The sequence below is a fragment of the Orycteropus afer genome, unplaced genomic scaffold, assembly GCF_000298275.1.
Source record: "Orycteropus afer afer isolate SDZICR_OR568_19922 unplaced genomic scaffold, OryAfe1.0 scaffold00146, whole genome shotgun sequence".
Lineage (NCBI taxonomy): Eukaryota > Metazoa > Chordata > Mammalia > Tubulidentata > Orycteropodidae > Orycteropus > Orycteropus afer.
In genome coordinates, this window is record NW_006921733.1 from 2375653 (window position 1) to 2394282 (window position 18630).

Consider the following 18630-nt stretch of genomic DNA (forward strand, 5'->3'; position numbering starts at 1 on the left):
GTAGGATTGCTCAACCTTCCTTCCGAGGAGTGGCTGGTGGGTTTGAACCGCCAGCCTTCTGGTTAGCAGTCAAGTGCCTTAGGCACTATGCTACCAAAGCTCCCCACATAACAACAACATAATGTCCTCTAAATTAATCTACGCTGTGAGATGATACACATATTCTTCATTGTCCTTTAATGTTGCATAGTATTCCATTGTGGGAATGTACCATAATTTGGTTATCTATTCATCTGTTGAGGGACATTTAGGTTGTTTTAATCTCTTTGCTACAGTGAATTTTGCTGTGATGAACATGGGTGTGCATATGTCTTGTCATGTCCTGTCTATCACCTCTTTAGGATATATTCTTAGTAATGGAATTACTGGAGCAAATGGTATTTCTATTTTCAGTTTTTTAGGGAAATTTCATACCATTTTACACAATGGTTATACCATTTTGCTGTCCCACCAGCAGTGTATGAGAATTCTAATCTCTCTGCAACCTCACCAACATTGGTTATTTTCTGCTTTGTTGAACACTGTTATTAATTGCAGTCTACATATTAATGCACAGACAGGTAAGAAGATCAGGTGGTGGTAGGTGAACAGGAATATACCCTAGATCAAGTATAGATTTGGCTGAAGATAATCTCACATATGTACTTGTGCTACAAAATTAACCACTTACACTACAGAAGTCAATAGAAGGCAGAATTGGAGTAATTTCTCAAAGACAACAAAACACTTCGATAGAGAGAATCACCGGGCCTGCAGGCTCAGGGCTATAGTCTCAGAGGACATCATATTCAATTTGCAAAATATAGTACATAAAAATATTATTCTACAACCTACATTGGTGAGTAGTGACTGGGGTCTTAAAAACTTTTGAGTGGCCTCTAAGATGCAACTATTGGTCTCCTCTCAACTAAAGCAAAGAAGTGCAAAGAAAATCAAAGGCATCTGGAAATAAGGATAAGATGGACTATGAGGACCTCAGCCTTCATCACCCCAACCAGAAGAACTAGATGGTGCCTGGCTACCAATGCCAAACAGTCAGAACGGGATCAAAACTGGAGATACTGGATAGAGTGGGAAGAAAAACATGGAACAAAATTCAAAAACACAACAATAACCAGAATTACTGGTTGGAGAGACTGGTGGAACCCTTGAGACTATGCTGTGGGTCCAGGTTGTGCTTTGGGACTAGAAATGGACTCACTTCCATGGATTGATTGTCAGCCCAACAGTAGAAAGACCTACATGCAGAACACCTATCTCAGGGAGATGCACCCCATAGAGCAATCATCCATAAGACACCAGAGGGGCAACATTTACATAAAGGGAAAGATGGACAGACAGGAATGCATAGTTAAGAAGGGCTCATGGAGGGGATAGTCACAGGATGGGAAAGAAGAGCAGGGGAGAAGGGGGAAGGGAGGTTTTTTTTTTTTTTTTTTTTTTTAATGCCTGGGGATGATATTGTGGCCCTTAAATTAAATGTGCATGAACTGTCGAACGTAAATCAAATTTGCTTTGTAAATTAAATTAAAAAAAATCTGTAGAACAATATAATTGCAAAGTGTTGTAATTTTTGACAAAAAAGAAAAAGCACCAGTTATCTCTTACTATTGTTCTTCAAATGTTCATCACCTTGGGGAAGATGTGCTGGCAGCAGGTTTTCTGGGGTAAGAGTTGCCCTGATTATGCACTGGGCATACAGATGTTGGTGGATACAGATGTTGGTCAGAGCCCAGGGATAAAAGACATGTGGTTACTGCTTTTGAGTGTATAGCTTGATAAGGAGGAAAGTAGTAGGCATCTAACCAAATAATTAAGAATGTGACAAATGTTTCAAAGGAAAAGGACAACCTGATTGTTGTTGTTGTTGTTATGTGCCGTCGAGTCAAACCCGACTCATAGCGACCCCTCCTTGGGTTTCCAAGGCAATATCACTACGGAAGAAGGATAGCCCAACCTTCCTTCCGAGGAGTTGCTGGTGGGTTTGAACCGCCAGCTGTCTGATTAGCAGGCAAGTATCTTAGCCACTATGCTACCAGAGCTCCCGGACAACCTGATAGAAGAGAAAAAAAAAAAAATAGTCAAATGCAATTTATATTAGGAACTTTGGAGAAACTTTCTGAGGATGCTGTATACTAGCCAAGTCCTAAAGGAGGACCTAAGATTAGCCAGTGAAGAGATGGAAAAGTTTTACCAGCACAGGAAATGGAGAGTACAGAGTGAAGGGATGAGGGAGGAAAGGGGAGATGGAGTGAATGCATAAGTTTAACACCATTAAATACATGGGAGGAGGCCACGGTTGTTCCAAATTGTGTGTGAAAGGAAAAGTGCTGAGCTGAGATTGGCGAGACATGTGAACCAGAGCAAAGCATACGGAGTATCACCGGGCAGATTAAAGATGCTTTGTGCCATCCGTCGTCATCATCCAAGTGCCAAAAGAAAGCCAAATTAACTAAGTAAGAGAATAGTGCCTGAAATGAGTGTTTAATGAATATCACTCTACTGCTCTGGGTAGGGGGAGCTCTGATAGCATAGTGCCTAAGGCACTTGAGTGCCAACCAGAAGACTAGAGGTTCAAACCCACCAGCCACTCCTCAGAAGGAAGGTTGGGCAATCTACTTCCGTAGTGATACTTCCTCCAAAACCCAAGGAGGGGTTGCTATGAGTCGGGCCCAACTCAACAGCACTTACCAACAACAACAACAAGCTATGGGTAAGAATGGGAAGGTCAAAAAGAAGGGCCTTCCTGTCCCCCAGGAGGAAGGAAACTTGTGGAAGCAGAGATAGAAAGAGGTATATATAATTATCAGATCCAGGTAATGGGTTGGGTATTCTGACTCATAGGCTTATTATATGTCAGAACTGACTTGATGGAAGTGATTTTCGTTGAGGGCAATGGGCTGAATGGGGAGGGGAGGGGGAAAGAGTACCCATGAGCTCTAGTGGAAAGGATTCTGGTGGTTTCATCCACTGGAGGATGCAAGGCACAGATGCAGGAAGGACAGAAATCACACATTTTAGTTAAAGCCTACTGGATTTGAGATGCTTTTAGACCTTCAGTGTGGAGATACTATGCAGGCAAGTGTCTTCCTGAAGCTGGAGATCAGAGGAATGCTCTGGATTAGATATAGATATGTGGGTTTCATCAGTACAGATCTGGTTTTTTAGTCATAGGAATGGACTTGGTGAATCAAGAAGAAAGTATAAATTAAGTAATAAAAACTAAGCAAATTAAGAAAGTGTAAATTAAAAAGACAAGGATCAAATCCTAAGACAGAAAGAGGAGAATGAGAAAAACCATCAAGAGGAGGAACAGAAGGCACAGGAAAGAGTGGAAGACAGACAATAGGTATCTTTGCTTTTTGAAAGTTCACTTTATGTAACTTCACTTTTATTAAAGATCTACATTAGTATCTGTTTTTGCTAAATGAAAGAAATCTGAAGAGAATTTTCATATTACAAAAGAAAAGGTAAAACCCAAAACTAGCATTTATTACTTGTTTTAAGAAGGAGCCATTAAAGAAGTAGCAAGCACCCCAAGGGGAAGCTCTGGTGGCCTAGTGCCTAAGGCATTTGACTGCTAACCTGAAGGCTGATGGTTCAAATCCACCAGCTACTCCCTGGAGGGAAGATTGGCCAACCTACTTCTGTAGTGAGACTGCCTCAGAAACCTAAGGAGGGGTCACTAGGAGTCAGACCCAATGTCGCCATGAGGTTTTTTTTTTTTTAATGCACCCCAAGCAGTGAGAGTGGTGTCACCAAGCTTCCCTTTGAAACACAGTTTCTCTCCCTTTGCAGAATCTCTTTGAAAATCTAAATGTACTCCCACTGTAAGGTTCCAGCAAAGCCCTGAATCCAGTTAGAGACATCAAATGATACCTAGCACTACTACTAGTGCACTGAGGAATGTGCACCTTTCTCCTTTCTCCTGAGGTTTCAAATTTGGTTATAGTTCCATTTTTTAATTAGTTCTCAAAGACATTCTTATTTCCTAGCAGAGCATTCATAGATTAAATATGTTAAAGATAGTTTTTATAGCCCACTTCCAAAAGACATGGCTTCTGAATGAGGAATGAGTTTATTATATTCATTGCAGATCCTTGGTATGCCTTTATGTTTTCCAACTGACATTAAGACTATTTTTCAAGATGTTGGAGCATATCAGTCATGAAAAATGACAGGACTTAATGATGAAAATAGGGTCTCATCCCTGTGGTGGTCTAAGTAAAAAAATTCAAAATTAGACCATAAGTAATTAAAGATTCACACAGCATCTTACCTTAGAGTGTAGAGGATTTTCCCATCATTCCAGATTCTGAGGAGCTGGTTGGGTGTGGTGATCCAGTGGGCCTCTGCAGTCTTAGAATTGCGGAAGATGGTATCTGGGATCCAAATCAGCCCCACCATGTTGCTATTCAGGGTGAGGATTTTCATTGTGCTGTTGAATTGAAGGCGGCTGTCTGTCCAAGTCTGAGCAAAAAATATATCAATTTGATATTCCTAAAACAAATTAGAAAGCAAAGAAAGTTCTGTTAATGAAATTTCTTGATACTTAGTTTTCTTTGTCAGAAGTTTGTTTTCCTTCATGTTATACCCTTACTGCCCCATTCACCTTTCTGTGAGTACTGACCACCATGCTGACTTAAGATCAGAGACATGCAACAGACTTCAATCATTACTGTTAATGATAATGTGATAACATATGTGAAAATGCTTGGAAAACCTTACGTTGTAATAAAATCATAAAGTATAATGAGAGCCCAAATGACACAGAAAAATATAATTGAAAGTGTGGATGCAGACTTGCATTCAAAAGTCCAAATTTTGACAGGTAGCCTCAGACCTATAAATCTGTAAAATGGAGAAAACGTTAGTGCCCACTTTTTAAGGTGTTATAGAAGACATGATTAAATTAAAAAAAAAAAAAAAAAACAACTCACTGCTTGGCATCGGGTAAGTATTACATAAATATTAGCTCATGTGATAATAACTTTTTTTTTTCCTTCTGTCAGGAGCCTCCTAAAACAACATAACCCCAAACAAAAAAGAAATAAACACACTATTACAACAAGCAACTTAGAGGGTGTAGCTACTGGAACCACATGCTGATTCCAACACAAGTTTGAAGGACTCAATTATGGAAGCTAATCCCAAGCTTGAGAAAGCTCCTAGGGCTCATGCTAAAGGGTACAATCCTCTGTGACCAGTGGATAATAAGATGGGACTAATACCATCATGAAAGTAGAGATAATCTGTCTAGACTGCATACTGCAGAGATTACTCCTCTAATCACAGTTTATAGGGCAATCATAAGGTTCATGGGATCAACAGGCTGATTACTTGAGATTTTACGTCTTTCATAGATTCTGTGATGTCTTAGATACTGCAAGTTTACTATTTTGTAGAGTGAGTTCAGTTATCTGCAACTAAATCCAATATGTATCCTTTCCATAGAGTTTACAATTATAGAAACTTTCTGAGATAGTAGCTCAGCTGACTGTTGTTGTTGTTGTTATGTGCCATCGAGTCGGACCCGCCTCATAGCGACCCCTCCTTGGGTTTTCGAGGCAGTAGCTCTACGGAAGTAGATTGCCCCATCTTCCTTCCAAGGAGTGGCCTCAGCTGACTAGCTCCTATCTTTTATTAATGAATTGTCTTCCTCATTTATTTGGTGCATTGATGACACCAGACCCTGGGAACAAAGATACCCAGCACAGTGGTCAACAACCCAGCCCCTTCCTTCAGAGGCTACATTCTAAACAAATAGTAGAAGTTAAGCCTGCATTACATCTGACCGCCATATACAATCAAAATCAAACTCACTGCCATCGAACCAATTCCAACTCATAGCAACCCTCTTTGGGTTTCAGAGGCAATAAAGCTTTAATTGCCCAGTCTTCCTTCCACAGAGTGGATGGTGGGTTTGAACCACCAACCTTCTGGTTAGCAGTCAAATGCATTAGGCACTGTGATAGTTGGAGCTATGTGTCAACTTGGCTGGACCACAATTCTGTGTGGTTTAAGCAGTTGGATGTGGTTATTTCCACGATGGGATCAGATGTGTATGTTTTGAGGAGATAGTCCATTGAAAGGGGATTTCACTAGGGGTGTGGCCTGCTTCCAGTATATTTATGGATAGCCTGGGAAAGGAGACATTCTTCTGTGGATCAGGATTGTGTTGTGCTGCCTAAAACTGTACGTGAGTGAAAAATCCACCATTCGGCCTGGAGATGTTGGATTCATCATTCGTTGGAGTCAACAGCCAGTATACTGCCTGCCAACCTTGAGATCCTCAGCCCCTGTAGCTGCTTCAGTCAGGAAAAGCCTCCAGCTTGACATTTGATTCAAGAACTTTGGACTTGCCAGCTTCTATAAGTGTGTGAGCCATTTTCCTAAGATAAATTTCTCTTTCTCTCTCTATATAAGCTTTATTTGTTTTCTTTCTCTAGAGAACCCAGTCTAACAGGCACTATGCCACAAGAGATCCTTGAAAACCACATACACTATGTAGAAAAATAAGGCTGGTGTACCAGTCAAGACTCTAGTTAGAAATAACAAAATGCTCTCTAATATTCAAAGCATGAAGATCTATAGTACAGGGAGCCCAATGTTTGTGCAAGGATTGCCTAACAGGGGAAATGATTCCAGGGGAACAGAGTTGAGGTAAATTATCAGAAGAGCTCTCCCAGGGCCTTGTTCCGACTCAGCAACCATAGCACGAGTGTAGGAAACTTCACTTTCCAAGAGGGTCCACCTGATGTTCTTCCTCTGGGGAATAATAGCTTTTGCCTCCTTACTACCTTGCAAAACATGTGCACCAGCCCACTGACAGGCTCTAAACCCAGAATGACACAGAACCAGAGGGTCTAAGATGAAGTAAGTGTGTGTTATTCCTTGTCACATACTACCAGCACATGCTTATTGATATAAAAATGTGTTTTACAAAGTTCTGAGACAAAACCAAACTTAAAAATAAATTGCCATTGAGTAGATTCCAACTAATAGCAATGCTACAGGACAGAGTAGAACTGCTTCATAGTGTTTCCAAATATGTAATCTTTACAGACATAAAATTATTATTAAAAAAAAACAACACCTCAATTGGTCATTTTGAAAGCAGTTATGGAAGATAAAAAATACAAATAATGAATATCTTATAGGACTGGCAGAGGCAGATGCCCTCATCCCTGTCAACAAAGCAATAACATTGAGAAGAACTGTGAGTATAAAATGTTTATTAAACATCAACTTTGCAGAAGTATGAAACTCAATCCTTGAATGGATTATATTGCTGTCCTGTAAAGTCAAATTTTACAGACATGGCTCAAGGAAAAGAGAGCCACCTTCTTCTGCTGAAACCTGATAGACTCAAGGTTAGTTTAATAAACATCATTGTTAGCTATTTCAAGTTGGCCCCAGGCTCATAGTTACCACATTCACAAAGAACAGTGACTAATGCCCAGTCCTGCACCATCACAGTGATTACCAAAAAACCCAAACTCACTTCCATGGAGTCGAATCTGACTCATAGCAACCCCTCTTTGGGTTTCTGAGGCAGTATCACTATGGAAGTAGATTGCCTGACCTTCATTCCAAGGAGTGGATTTGAACTGCCAGCTTTCTTGTTAGCAGTCAAATGCCTTGGGCACTATGCCACCAGATTAGTTAGTTTAAAATCCATTGGATTTCCATTGGCTTATTTTTATAAGTAAATCTCCACCTTAGTCTGGAAAAGCAAAACAAAAGCTCTGCTGAAACCTAGTAAACGTCATAGCAACATACAAGCCTCCATTGCACATGAAGTTGATTGTCTGAGAATTGAACCTGGGTCTCTCAGATGGTAGAAGAGAAATCTACCACTGAAACACCTGAACATTATTACAGTTGAGTCAATTCCAATTCACAGTGACCCTGTAAAACAGGGAAGAACTACCCCATAGGGTTTCCATGGCTGAAATTTTTACAGAAGCAAACTGGTCCATCTTTCTACCATGGAGCTGCTGGTGGATTTGAATTCCAGGCCATTTAGCTGGCATCTGAGTGCTTAGCCACTGGTCTAACAGGGCTCCAATGAAGTATCAGTGCCCTCTAATACAGGAGAAACCAAAAACCAAGCTTTTGTGGTTAACTAGTGCCACTCTGATAAGAAATATACCACAAATTGTTGTTGTTGTTGTTATGTGCCGTCGAGTCAGACCTGACTCATAGCGACCCCTCCTTGGGTTTCCGAGGCAGTATCACTACGGAAGTAGGATTGCCCAACCTTCCTTCCGAGGAGTGGCTAGTGGGTTTGAACCGCCAGCCGTCTGGTTAGCAGTCAAGTGCCTTAGCCACTATGCTACCAGAGCTCCCATACCACAAATGGGATGGCCTTAACTAACAGGAGTTTATTCTCACAATTTGGAGGCTTTAAGTTGAAGTACAAAGTGTCAGGCTCTAGGAGCTGGGTGAAAGCCCCTCAGCCTTGGGGTCCAGCTCTGCCTCCTGCTCCTGGCCCACTGTAGCCAGAGGCATTTCTTCACTCAGACAGCTGCTGGCCGCTCAGGCTAAGAAGTCCCAAGGCTGACAAGTAAAAAGGCAAAGACCCAATATCAGCAAACCACAAGGCAGGTCATTAACTTAAGTCCATTTTAAGTCCCAAAGTCAGCAGAGCATAGCAGGCTGCTGAGCAACGACAAAGCTACATGCAGGGTGCAAGCATGCATAGGCTACAGACCATTCCCAAGGCTTCTCCTTATATACAGGAAGCAGACCACATCCCAAAGGCAGCTACTCAGCTGCTTGTGGTAGATCCCACCATGGAGCTGATTGCAAGTCTCATCATGGGGAATAACTACCACCAGCTGCCAAGCCACTCAACTCAACCCAGCCAAGTTGACACACAAACATAACTACTACACAAGTCAAACCCACCGCCATGTAAAATTGACATCAAGGGAGTATGAGAGTAAGGACGAGGGGAAGAAAGAAGTGAGAGGAAGCAAAGGAATGAGGAGAGAGAATAAGAGGGTGGGATGGAGAAAAGGATGGAGGGCACTGCCACATAAGAGCAATGGCAAGGAGTGACCCTGGCAGCAGAACTGGGGCCTGCTCAAGGAGTACTCCACACTCTAGAGACAGGGCTTTGCAGGATCAGCCCAGTATGTCTGAGAATTGCTATAGACTGGCGGCTAGAGACTGGTGGTCCTGTCCTTTTTCCAATATTTAAATTACAGTGTATGTGTAGGACAGAGAGAGATTAGATTGTGTCGTCATAGATTGAATTGTGTAGCCCCAAAATATATGTCAAATTAACTGGGCTATGATTCTCAGTGGTTTAGCAGCTATGGAATGATGTAATTTGGAAGGTATGTAATGAGGTCATACCCCATGTGATATGATATGATCAGCCAACTAGTTATCAGGGGAATAGGTTGAGATTGTTGTAGTTGTGCTGAAAAGTTGGCTCTGATTTATAGCAACCTGATGTACAACAGAATGAAACATTGCCCAGTCACACACCATCTTAACAATCCTTGCTACACCTGAGCCCTTTACTGCAGTCACTGTATCAACCCCTCTCATAGAGGGTCCCTCCTTTTTCACTGACCCTCCACTTTACCAAGCATGATATCCTTCTCTTATCCTGTAAGACTCTCTTCCCACAGGTTATAGCACATTAGCACATCTTTGATATCTTAAGTCAGTAAGGGAATCCATACACAGTTTCTTCATAAGACAGTATTCAGAGATCCATGCCAATGAAAAGACATTCAATTGTGCATCTAAAAATGTATATTAATCATTGGAATAAAACCATCTTCATCTCTTCCTTATCAAATACATTAGCATTATTATTTTTTTCATATTATTTCCTCAAATTAGTCTTGGATAAAATGGCTTTGTCCACCCTCCATTCAATTCTTCTAGGGCCACTCTAGCTCTCTGCCTTTAGATCTGCCTCTCCACTCATACAACCCTTTCAAATATTCCTTGTTCTCTCTTTCCCCAAAGACTAATATGGTTTTGAAGAAATGAATATTGCACTGCAAAGCATGAAGGGCAAACTCTCAAGGAAAGGGAAGGGAGATGAATACCTTAACAAATAAATGTATCACCTGATGTATTAGTCAGTCTGCTGTGTAACAAAACAGGGGCTTAAAACAACAAACCTTTGTCTTGCTCATGACCTTGTACTGAATAGGCAAGCCTTCTGATCAGAGAAGGCTCGGCTGGCACTGATGTCCAGCAGGAAGGAGGCTCTTCTCCTGGCCTCATCAACATTTTCTTCATCCCCCTGTTTGCCTTTTCCATATTCCTTTTTTTTTTTTTTTTTCTCAACCACTTCTTCCTTTGGTACTGAGCCATTCATTTATTGGTTTCAGAGTCAATGTGTTAAAGCATGCATTTAAACATTATATTCTCCAACCACTGCTGCTGCTCAAAAACTTTTAATGGCTGCTCAAAGTCTACATAATTAGGTTTAAATTTCTTTGCCTTATACTCAGGACTCTCTGCTTTGTAACTCAAACTTTTCACCTGTATTTTCCTAAACAAATCCATCACCAAAACCCTCTTATTCCATACACTGATACAACATCCCTCCACAGATACTCCTTCATGCCAACTTATTTGTGCTTTCCCTAAGCTAGGGTACCCTCAAGTCCATGACTTCCTTATCTCTGTCTTCTCAGTTCCACCCTTTCCCTTCCACACATACTGTTAGCTGTATAAATTTGGCTTGAGTCTGCCCCTCCTTGCAGCAGTACTTATCATTTATCTCCTTATATCAACACCCTGCTTATCTCCCATTATCTGTACCTGTGACCTGTAGAACTGTAACTTGCACCAATGATCCATTTATGTAGCCATAACATTCTTTTCCCCCACAAAGAGGACAGCAGCATCTTAAGAGTAGCAGACCTCTTTCTTTGGACACCAGAGTGTCCTGCATGACTGTTACACCTTGACAATCATAGTGCAGTAATGTCTAGTCGTTAATGCTACTCATGCAATGGAAGTGAGCAAGTTGTGTTCTGCCTTGTACCTAGGAGCTCAGCCCTACATGTTAAAGAACTCTCTGCAAGTGTCCATACTGACTTTATTTGCCCATAAGTAGAGAGATCTCCTGCTCACTGCCCTTTTCCAGGGTGGCTCAAAGCCACAAAGCACCACCAGTGTCACCAGTAAAGTGCCTTATAAAGGTCACTGGCAGAAGTGCTTCTCCTCCCGGAACAGATCAGGGACCTGTGTTGATGGTTAATTTTAAAACAAGGAGGAACTCATCACAGAAGCATGTGCAGAGTTTGCTAGAGAAATTTCATGGAAATGCAAAGAAGATTACGGGAAATAAAATTAGGAGCTCTGGTAGTGTAGTGCTTAAGGCACTTGACTGCTAACCAGAAGGCTGGAGGTTCAAACTCATCAGCCACTCCTCAAAGGAAGATGGGGCAATCTACTTCCATAGTGATACTGCCTCAGAAACCCAAGGCAAGTGGCTATGAGTCAGATCTGACTCGACGGCACATAGCAACAACAACAATAGAACACTTTATGACAAAATGCAAGAAAGAAACAAAGTGGAATGTGTCAAAAGTAAAATATAAAGTTGTTCAAATTATTTATTACAGTACATAATATTAGCCTTTTCTTTTTTTTTTTCTTTCAAAAGTTTGCCTGTCTTCACTATTCTCACTAACTGAACATTCAGTGTATAGGTTCATACACATTTTCATTAAAAATTTACTAGCAACCAGGAGACCTGCTTTTTTTAATCATTTTGTGCAAATATCAAAAATATTCAATGACAGGTAATTCCAGGTGAAAGTGCATAGAGCATTGCAATAGGTTATTTGCAAAAATGGGCATGCTAATCCCCTTCTTGTGTCCATGCTCTTGGCTTGCCCCTCTCACATGACTCTGGACTTGCCATGTGATCTGTCTTGGCCAAAAGCACCACACAAGTATCACCGACAGAGATCTGAGGAGAGTATGAGCACTGGGATCAGTCCTATCAGGCTGGTCTGGGGACCTGCGTGGTGCAGTGAATTACTTTGTATGACTTTTCTAGCCATAGTCTTTGTAAATCCCAGCAGATTACTGTGTGGGACCATGCAAATAAGGAGTCAAGAATGCTGATGTTGGGATTGGTTAGTTTTGTCACTCTGCCACATTTAAAATGAGCCCTCCTAGAGGCAGAGAGGGGATCTCACTGCCATCAGGAAAGAAGAGCTGTAGGTGAAGTGGAGCATGTCCGTGGACATGAGATCCCTGCCTTGGGCCTTCTTGGTTAAGAGATGCCCTGGCAGAGAGATGTGGCAGTGGAACCTAGAAGCATGAGACAGAGCAGCAGACTTTCCTGGCCCACAGAAACAGAGGCAAGGCTGAGAGGTCAAGGGCCAGAGAGGCATGGCTGAGGCCCTAGCAGAAGGCAAACTGTCCTGATCAAAGTATTGTATTCTGAATTGTAGCCTGTTACTTCCCATAATCATGTGTATTGTCTGTGAGCTCTGTGTGGCCATTGCAATGAATTATCTAACTCAGCAGAGAAGTAGTGAAAACCATGAGAAGGACAGTTGGTGTCAAAGTTGGTAAAAAGACTGGAGAGTGATGGTATATCTGAACTCATAGGAATAAGCCTTGTACTGCTATTGGTGATCCTGTCTTCCTCTTGTGAAGTTAGAGGAAGTTGATGCTGTCTCCATGCCCTTTTTTGCAACCTGCAACTACCACCAAGTGAAGAAGACATGGTCAGCCTGCTAGAAATGAAGTACATGGCCTAGTCATACCTGTGACCCAGCTAAAACCAAGCTAGGTAGCAGACAAGTGAATGAGACCATCCTAGACCAATCTAACCAGAAGAGAAGAATTTCCCAGCCAGTGAAAAGATCTTAAACAAGACAATGGTTTGTTATTTTAAGCCTTAGGTTCTGGGATGGTTTGTTATTCAGTGAACTGACTGATAGGCATATCTATCAGATACTGTATTTGTGCATAAAGCTGCTCATGTCCTCTACCTTTCTTTGTTGGTTTAGCTTTTCATGATTTGAAACATTCACTTCTTTAATCCTACAAGCCTACATCTATAGAAAATCTAGATTCAATATTAGTTAGCATTTTATTATTATTTAAATATTATTTTTCTATTTATTTACATTATAGCAAGTGTTCTTTTTAGTGTGAAAAATAGAATTAATAACTAACACAATACTCAGGTGTCTTTTCTGGGTTGTTTAAAAGTTTGTTATTGGTATATGAGGAAACTGGAGTTTCTAAATGGGCCAGGAATATATCCTTAATAACCCCTTTTGAAAATGGAATGTAGGTTTCCATTATTTAAAAAAAAAAAAAAAAAAACTACTCATATGTTTTCATAAGAAGAAAAAAAAAAAATGATGATGGAAAAGCCATGGCTGAAGGAACCAGCATTGAGTTGAAAAAAGAGCTAAAAGAGCAGTGATCAAATGTGGAAGTCAGTATGCTCATATTGCCACTGAAATGAAAATACAATGTCTTAGTTCCTTAGTGCTGCTATAAAAGAAATATTACCCATGGATGTCCAAATTCAGAGTGTCAACTCTAGCAGAAGACTAGGCTAGAAGTCTGAGTCCAAAATGCCAGCTCTAGGAGCTGGGTGGAGTCCCCTCAACCTTGGGTTTCAGCTCTGCCTTTCAGGCTCACTGAAACAAGCTGGAAGTATCTCTTTACTGACAAAGCTGTTGATTACTAAAGCTGATGAATCCAAGATCAGCAGGGAAAATGGAAGACTGTTAGCTGACAGGCAACAATCCCAAGATTGGCAGGCAACACAGAAGGCCACTGGTTCAATTCCAGGAACCAGAGATTATCATGGACCAAAAACAGGATCCAAAATGGGCCAAAAAGCTAGAGGACATTCCCAAAGCTTTTCCATATATACTGGAAGCAAACAACATCCCAAAAACAATTCCACCCCAACTAATTAGCTATCCTAGCAGATTCCACCACGAAGCTGATTATACCACATCCAATATCATCATTAGTAATAACTATACACAGCTGCCAAGCCACTCAATATCACAGCCCATCCAAGTTGACACACAACCTTAAATGCCATATACATATATCACAATTCATAAAGAGAATACCAGTGGCAGTTGGCATATTTTAAATGAACAAATGGTTTTAAAGAAATAATTTCCATTTAACATTGCTTGATTCCTGAATGCTAATCGGGAACCCTCATCTCTGAAAACTAGAAAATTGATTTAGAAAATTTTTCTTTTTTTTTTTTTATTATTATTACAGATAATACAAGGTGTGTGGGTAATAATTTTCATTGTTTTGTGATTGTAGGGCTCAAACAAAATAGATAATGTGTTACTAACATTAGTTTCTCCCTAATGTAAGGACATTTTCATACTGGTCGACTCGATGGCACATAACAACAACAGCAACAACATCTGATACCCACTGAGCTCTAGTGATCCAGAGCAACCTTACAATGGAGGAGCTCAGGTGGTGTAGTGGTTAAGGCATTTGGCTGTTAACCAAAAAGTCAATGGTTCTAACCCATCAGATGCTCCATGGAAGAAAGATAAGACATCCTGCTTCTGTAAAGATTATAGCCTAGGAAACACAATGGCCATCACTATGAGTCAGAATCAACTCAATGGCAGTGAGCTTATTTATTTATTTTCTCCTAAACCAAAGCTTATGTGCCACCCCAGGGAACTTGATGATATGAACATAAGAAACCATCCACAAATTTTGGCTATATGGAGTGTGCACCCATTTTGAATGTTTACAAGCAGTTTGACCATTTTGGATATTTAAAGCAACAGAATTCTTTCAGATTCCAGGGACCTAAGAATTGGTTTCACTTACCAGGGACCGCAAGGACATTCCAGATATGAATGACTGGAAAGGTGTGAAATTTGCCTTATTACTCTTATACCCTGTGCCCTCTTGGTGAACAGAGGTGTGGATATTCTTCACTCCCATGCACCTTCTGGGCTGGCAAGAATTCCATCCCAGTCTGAGTGCTCCAGTGGAGCCTAGGTGCCCTGCCCTGTCCTGCCAGATTTTTGTTTGTTTGTTAATTTGTTAGCTTATATGTGTTTTAAAATTATTATTGTTGTTGTCCTTTTTATTATTATTCTTTATTCTTCCCTTCCTAGGTTCTTTTTCAGCTATTTCTCTCTTCTGTGGTTCTGGTTCTCATTTTTATCTTTCTCATGGTTCTCCCCATTCCTTGTTTTTCTTTTTGAATTTGCCCCATTTTTTTCTCCTTTATTCTCCTACTCTGCAACTTTTCCCTTATTGACTCTTCCCCAGATATTGTAGGGTTGGGGTTTTTTAAAATCTTTTTTTGATGATTGTTCCTGTGTGTTTATGCACTGTGTTTTTTGTCTGCTTGCTTTTATTTTGTGATGTTTTCCAATTGCTGTTTTTGTCTAACTGAGTAGGAGACAGCAGCCATGCCCATATGATGCAACCACAACCACACCTCCTGCAGCTCCACTTACTGAGTGAGACCCATCATTTGTTTCTCCACCAACTGGTTAACAACAATAAACAACCACCAAGAAAAGCCTGACTCATCCTTAACAGTTCTTCACAAACAAATAGCAGAAATCTAAATACAACAATAGCTCAATGTCTCAGAGACAACAGACCATCACTATCCACAAAAAGAAGAAAGAAAAAGCAAAAGAAATAAGGGAGCAGGATACAGACCCAAAACACATACCTGAAAAAGAAGCAGCATTGGAACAACCTGATAAGGAATTCAAAAGAATTGTATTTAGGTATCTTCAACAGATTGAGAGACAGATCAAGGAAAATATTGACAAAATTAATGAAAACAAGACAAAACCCTAGAAAAATTACAGAAGAAAATACATGAAAAAATAAATGAAAAATTAGAAATGATACAATATCTACAGATATAAATCCAGAAGATTAACACTAAATTTTCAGAAATAGATAACACATTGAAATGGCAAAGTAGTAGACTCAAATCAGTGGAAGACAAATTAATTATATTGAAGACAAATACCTGAACACCTCTTTGGAAAGGGATCAATCAGAAAAAAAAAAATCAAAAGAAAATGAAGGATGTCCAATTTTCATGTGGAATACCATCAAAAGGAATAAGGAACATTGTTGCTGTTTGTTGTAATGTGCTGTCGAGTCAGACCCGACTCATAGCGACCCCTCCTTGGGTTTCCAAGGCAGTATCACTACAGAAGTAGATTGTCCCATCTTCCTTCTGAGGAGAGGCTGGTGGGTTTGAAATGCCAGCCTTCTGGGTAGCAGTCAAGTGTCATAGGCACTACACTACCAGAGCTCCCAAACAACATGTAATCAGAATTCAAGAACAGGAAGATGAAAAGAAAACCACTGAGAAAATGTTCCAAGATTTGCTGGAAGAGAACTTCACTGATATTATGAAAGATGAGAACAAATCCATTCAGGAAGTCCCATGAACCCCAAACAGGATAGACTCCAAATGAAAATCAACAAGACATACCATCATCAAAATCACCAAAACCAATGGCAAAGAAAGAATCCTGAAAGCAGCATGGGAAAAAGGAAAAGTTACCTACAAAGTGTAACCAATAAGAACAAGTTCTGATTTCTCAGCAGAAACCAGGCAAGTGAGAAGGCAATGGGATTGTCTATATAAAACCCTGAAAGAAAAATTTCCAACCAAGAATTATATACCCAGCAAAATTGTCCCTCACATATAATGGTGAAATTAGTATATTTCCAGATAAGCAGAAATGAAGGGAATTTGTTAAAATCAGACCAACCTTTCAAGAGACCATAAAGGGTGTCTTTCAAACAGAGAACCAATAATAGCAAACAACAACCAACCACTAATACAGAAGATGATATAACCCAGAACCAACACAGTTATGGAAGTATTCAAAGTAAAATAAGCTTACAAGATTGTAAACAGAAACCAGAGACATCAATTGGCAAATGAAGACAACTACAAACCAAAAAGATGGAAAATATAGTGTAGTTACAGAACTTCTAAATGGTGAGGAAGTCAAGAAAGTTGCAAGATAGAATGGACTGTTCTAAATTGAGGAGAAAATTATAAACCATAGGGTAACCTCAAAGAAAAATGATAAACATTGACATCACAATAAAAAAGAGGATACATACAAATATTTAGCAAATAAATACTAATAGCAAAATGAATGAATGAATAACAAAAAAGGAAATGATAAGATGATTCATAAACATAATGAGTTCAGCACAGAAAATTATATGGAACAAAAAACCAGGAACACCATGAAAAAACACATAACAAAATGACAGCAACTAATTCATACATGTTGATAATTATACTGAATGTCAATTAAACATACCACTTAAGAGACGGAGAGTTGCAGACTGGATAAGAAAACATAATCCATCAATATACTGTCTACAAGAGACACACCGTAGAGGCAAAGACAAAAATAGACTATAAATCAAAGGTTGGAGAAAGAGTTAATCAAACAGATGGCAACCAAAAGAAGACCAGGAGTACCAATATTAATTTCTGATCAAATTGACTTTAAGGCAAAAAGTATCATAAGAGAAAGGAAGGAAATTATATAATTATTAAAGGTTCAATTAAACAATAAGATATAACCATAATAAATATCTATGGACCCAACGAAAGAGCCCCAAAATACATAAATCAGACTTTAACAGAAAAAAGAAATAGATGACTCCCCAGTTGTAGTAGGAAACTTTAATACACCACTTTCAATGAAAGATAGAACTGGAAAGAAACTCAACAAAGATGTAGAAGAGCTAAACATATAATCCACCAACTTGACCCTATAGACATCTAGAGAGCACTTCACCCAACAAATGCAAAGTATGCATTCTTTTCCAGTGCACATGCAACATTTTCCATGATAGACCATATGTCACGCCATAAAGCAAGCCTTAACAAACTTAAAAACATTGAAATACTGCAAAGCGTCTTCTCAGATTACAATACTATCAGATTAGAAATCAACAATAGGAAGATCAAAGGAAAAAGAGCAAACACATTGAAACTGAACAACACCTTCCTTAAGAATGACTAGATAATAGAAAAAATAAAAACAAAATGAAATTTAAAAATTCCTTGAATCAAGTGACAAAGAAAACAAAACATACCAAAATCTTTGGGACATAGCAAAAGCAATGATCACAGGTCAACTGATAGCAATAAATGCACACATCAAAAAAGAATAAAGAGCCAAAATTAACAATTTAAATCAACATCTCCAACAATTAGAAAAAGAACAGCAAGAAAAGCCTACAGTCACCAGAAAAAAAAGGAAATAATAAAGATTCAAGCAGAAATCAATGAAACAGAAAATAGAGAATAGAAACAATCAACAAGACTAGAAGTTGTTTTTCTTTTGGAAAAGATTAATAAAATTGACAAACCACTGGCAAATTTAACAAAGGAAAAGAGAGAAAATACACATAACACTAATAAGAAATGAAATGGGTAACATCACAACAGAACCAACTGAAATAAAATGGATAATATCAGGATACCATGAAGAACTGTACTCCAACAAAATTAAAAATCTGGAATAAATGGACAGATATCTAGAAAAACACTACTTACCTAAACTAACACAGACTGAGGTGGAAAAGTTGAACAGA

At 39.5% G+C, this 18630-nt stretch overlaps 1 protein-coding gene across 1 annotated transcript in view; it reads right to left on the reverse strand.

The window, feature by feature from the left end:
• Window positions 1-18630, reverse strand: part of GABRG3 (gamma-aminobutyric acid type A receptor subunit gamma3) — a 1139981-nt gene that overhangs the window by 666417 nt on the left and 454934 nt on the right. Inside the window, exon 4 of the mRNA XM_007945970.2 lies at window positions 4280-4500. Coding sequence (XP_007944161.1) covers window positions 4280-4500 — 221 coding nt within the window. The remainder of the gene's footprint in view (window positions 1-4279; window positions 4501-18630) is intronic.